The 5,014-nt window shown below is 31.0% G+C and overlaps 1 protein-coding gene across 1 annotated transcript; it reads right to left on the reverse strand.

Annotated features, from left to right (window-relative positions):
* Positions 1-623: 623 nt before the first annotated feature.
* LOC139860527 (pentatricopeptide repeat-containing protein DOT4, chloroplastic-like) lies at positions 624-2,468 on the reverse strand. The gene has a single exon (XM_071849279.1). The coding sequence runs from the start codon at positions 2,466-2,468 to the stop codon at positions 624-626; it is 1,845 nt and encodes a 614-aa protein (XP_071705380.1).
* Positions 2,469-5,014: the final 2,546 nt, after the last annotated feature.

A 5,014-nucleotide genomic window follows, 5' to 3' on the forward strand; every position in this document is an offset into this window, starting at 1 on the left:
TTCCTTGTCTTACATATGCTACAAAAGTATAGTATATTCAAAGTTACGAGTAACTTTACATACCATATGATAAAGAGATGAAACATAAAGAAAACACAAACTGATTCTAACATAGCAAAAAATGCAAAGCAATTTAAGACATAAACCCCCAACAACATTTAAAATATCAGTTCAAATACTTTAAGTCTAAAAGCTTACTGTTCAGGGTCAAAATTTGGAGGAATCGATAATCAAACAAAAAGTCAGTGTTACCACTATGAGTGGTATAGAAGTTTCAAAAAGGAACCGGAACCAATACCAAAAACCAAAAGATGATACGGGTCTCGACTCTCGAGGTCCGTCCTAGCTCAGACCAAAATCTAGCCGACACACCAAAAAGCACCTCAATTCAAACCAACAAAAAAAATAATGATAACAACATCATCATCATTCATCATTAATCAATTATATTTATAATGAATAATAAAACAATTCAATAATAATAATAATACGGAGTAATAAGTAAAAACATCAAAAAATGTCTAGATTAGTTATAACACCAAAAGGGAAGTTGTTGCAACTTGAATTCAGAAGTATACTAGGTGTGAGGATCAACCGGCACAAGCAAGTTACTATTACTACTACTAAGAGGGAACAAATGGGTATGAGTTGGTGGCTTTATAAACTGCATGTTCCGTAAGATTTAACCTTAGAAGAGTTGCAACAAGTGGAGGAGGCCTAGATCCGTACCCTACTCCGCTCATGTCAGCATAAAGGCAAGCCACTCTAGAAAAGGCATCTTCCTCCAAATAGCATAAAGGTATCTGATTGACATCTACTACACTGTCCGACAAGAAACCGCTTCGTTTCATTCTATTAAACATCCTTTTCGCATTCTTAACCATACCTTCCCGACAAAAACCGCGAATAATCAATGTATACGTCACATCATCAGGTTCCAAACCTTTAACACTTAGCTCATGGAAAAATTGTCTAGCAATATCAAACCTTCCGCATTTGTTCGCACCAAAGATGAGGATATTGTACACTTCAATATTTGAGTTTAGCTCATCGTGTCGATCCTCCATGAAATAAAACAAATCTAGTGCATTTTCATAAGAGTTCCCGTGCATATATAAATGATATAAATAAATGCACTTGATATCTCGATTATATTCTTCTTCGGATTGATAATTATCAGGTTTAGTCCTAGTGATTAGCCTTGTTAAAAGGTAGTGAGCCACTTTATTCATATATTCTTTGGGCATAAAACTAAAGATATTCATAGCCACATCTTCTTTCATATGCTTTATAAACCCGTCTAATAACGTGTTGTAGGTAACATTATCGGGTTTCATTCCCATATTCTTCATTCCCTTTCTCTTCAAGAATCGATATTGTTTCCACGCCAAGCTCATTTGACCGTCAGAAGATAGCACGTGAATAAGCCATTTGTATGTGATTAAGTCGGGCTGAAACTTCTTACTCTCCCACATACATATTATAACATTTGTGGCCTCTATAAAGTTATCTTGTTTGGAAAGCTCACCAACTATTATATTTAATAATTGCATATCTAGACAGATACTCTCATCCTCCATTTGCTTTACCATCTTATGCAACTCATCCCAACGACCCAACTTAGTAAAGGCAAAAATCAACGACTTGTATGTATTCCCATCGGGAGGTATACCTTTTATAATAAACATTTCATTAAAGACCTTTAAAGCATTATCTATCGTATTTACTACCCCTGGGTCTCTACAAAGACCATCGATGACAGTATTATACGAAACTATATCGGGTTTACAACCTCTTCCGTCCATTAATCTAAGCAAAGCAATGGCAGTAAAGTTATTACCAACCTTACAAAGCCCTTTAAGCATAGTGTTGTAAGTGACAATATCAAGCTCACAAAGTAGTAGTTGATCTGCTGATTCATCGTTGTTTTTGTTGATGTTGTTAAAGATGAACATATTTTTGAACAATCTTTCGGCCTCGTGAGTCCTATCTTGACTGATAAACCTGTCTAAGATCATATTGTATAACGACACATCTGTTGGTACGATCCCTAGTTTAAAGCAACAACCTAGGACAGTGAAACTAAGTTTGGTTTGTTGCAGTTGACAATAACACCTTATTACACTATCAGCAGTGGAAGAATTAACAGGAATTCCAACTGCACACATTCGTTTGAACCTTTCAAGAACAAGGGTACAAGAATCATATGTTTTTTCGGCAGCAAGAAGATTATGTAAAATGATATTAAACTCTTCAACAGGAGGCAGAGGTCGTGTCTCTATCATATTATCAAACTCTTTGATAACGTCATAAATCGGATGCTCACAAGAAGAAGAAGATTTAGAGTGATAATTACTGAAACACGATGAAGATAGTTGAACAATAAAACGACTGAGATTATTGTGAGTAAAATTACCTTTTCTTCTAATTGCTTTCATAAAACCATGAATTCTGAAATTCGCCGTCATCCTAGCTCGACAGAGAAACAGAAACCCTTATTTTAATTTTTTTATTTTGCGTAAAGGAGTTTGACAAAGGTAATGCGTACTTTCGCGAAGAGTTCAACTGTGTATTATATCACTCCGTATTACGTAATTTGTAAGTATTCAATTTGATTTCCTTCCTTAATTATCGCATTATTTTTTCTTTATTACTCCGTACTTTGGTACTTATCTTGGCAAATAATATAAAAAATTACAAATGTAAAATATAACCAGTGAAATGACTCGTGAAATTACGGATTTGTTTAAAATAAACAATTTAATAACATATTTTAAGTATTAAGTGAATGTAAATACTATAGTTATTTATTTTAATGACCTGAAGAAACAATTTAATAACATATTTTAAGTATTAAGTGAATGTAAACACTATAGTTATTTATTTTAATGACCTGTTTGACTAAGAAACTTGTCGTTGTTTTTACAAATATATAGAGACATGTATTTTCGGATACATATGTAACGTAATTAATTTCGTAAAAAGATTTCATATGTGAATATTAATAATATATATAATTATAATTATAATTATTATATTAAAAGTAAATAATAATAATAAAGTTCGCTCTAGTTGAGTATTTATATTTTTAATAACAATAATTATAATTATTATTAGTAATAATAAATGTCTTTTAATTTTTTTAAAAAAAATAAAATTACAATTTAGGAGAGATTAGTATTTCCTTTTATAAAATATTTTATATTATTTTTTTAATTAAATTAATATATAATTATGACGTTATCATTATGAAAATTAAAGCGTAATTAGCTTAATAATGACATCATCATTTTAGAGGTTTATATGACTATATAGATTTCGTATGTATCTCTAAAAGTTAACAACTAGTTGAAGACTCGCGAATTTGCGAGATTTTTTAAGTTATTAATCTATGTTGACTTGTTACAATTATTATATGTTAAATAGTATTAACTCGATTCAATAATGTCAGTAGTGTTACATAATTTACATATAGATACAAAAATAATATTTAAAGGCTATAAACTGTAATAATAATAATAATAATAATAATAATAATAATAATAATAATAATAATAATAATAATAATAATAATAATAATAATATACTTTGTAGTTCCCACGTAACTCATGCTAAAGTTAAAGTTAAAGTACGTAATTGTCAAGATATCCCGATTAAGGATAGCAATGGATCGGATATAGATCGGGTGAGGCCGTATCCATATCCATATCCATTTTTTTTTACTTTTCATCCATATCCATATCAGTCGGGTGAAGCGGGTTAATGGATAATTATCCATATCCGTTTAAATTTATTTTATTTTTAACAATTATAAGCGGTGGTTCACTATATACGATCAAAAGTAATATTTTTAATAGTTTATGCGATCGAAAGTCACATTTTACTAATCTATATAACAAATATTCAATAGATAACCTATTAAACGTGTAAAGATATCGACATGTAAGTTGCTTACTTTTAGTTACATGGAATCACATTTGAACCACCAATGTACGATAAATACATTTGATTATTTAAACAAAACAAAATATAAGAAGAAAGTTATATTTTTAGAGAAAATATAAAGAAAGATGAATATGAATATAATTAATGAAATATCATTACATAAATAATACTAATTTGAGTGATAAATTTATATATTTAGTTATTTCGGGTGAAAGCGGGTTCATCCATGAATGAAATTTTTTCATCCACATCCATATCCATATCCATTTAGATTGTCCATATCCACGAATAATCATGTGGATCGGATGGATATCCACTGGATCGGGTATCTATTGTCATCCCTAATCCCGATACACACTTTGTCAAATAATCTGTCAATGACCAATATTGAATCTAGAACCAAGAACGAATTTAAAAGACAAAATTGCGAGAATGGTCCATCATGTTTGTATAAAAATGCATGGTTAACCTTTATTTATTTTTGTGACCTAGATGACCTTGAACTATCACTTGTCGGCATGAATGACCCAACCATTAAACCCCGTTAACTTTTGGACGTTAAATTCGCTCACGTGACAAGCATGTGAGGGCAATTTTGTCCACAAACATAATTCATTTTCATATCATAATTCAATTTTGTCCACACACAATCATGATATGACTGCAGTTGTTCTTCACGGTGGACTCTTAATCTGGTAAAGTATCCGAATGAAATTCAGCCGGAATTAGAACATCAACCACCACCGTCAATAAGCTACCTTCAGATCTAGTCGGTTAAATCCTCAGTCGATTTAGTTAAACACTCAATCGGTTTGATTTTGCAAACATTGATTCGTTATTTTAACTCGTTCATTTCATCTAGATTTTTCAAAATCTGACACCCTCTAGTTCCAATCGGACTCTGATCATCGTCAAGAGTATTCAAGACATCAAATTACTAAATTCTGTAGATCAAAATGAAGACACCCAAGTCATAATTTTTCAGTAATTTATCTCAAAAAGATGATACCCATGTTACAAGTTTTAGTAATTTATCACAAATTGATGTTGCCCGGCCATGTCTCACATA

The sequence above is a fragment of the Rutidosis leptorrhynchoides genome, chromosome 7, assembly GCF_046630445.1.
Source record: "Rutidosis leptorrhynchoides isolate AG116_Rl617_1_P2 chromosome 7, CSIRO_AGI_Rlap_v1, whole genome shotgun sequence".
Taxonomy (NCBI): Eukaryota; Viridiplantae; Streptophyta; class Magnoliopsida; order Asterales; family Asteraceae; genus Rutidosis; species Rutidosis leptorrhynchoides.

Excerpts from the sequence above, each read along its gene's own strand:
- LOC139860527 (XM_071849279.1), bottom strand. The coding sequence starts at position 2,468 with ATGACGGCGAATTTCAGAATTCATGGTTTTATGAAAGCAATTAGAAGA.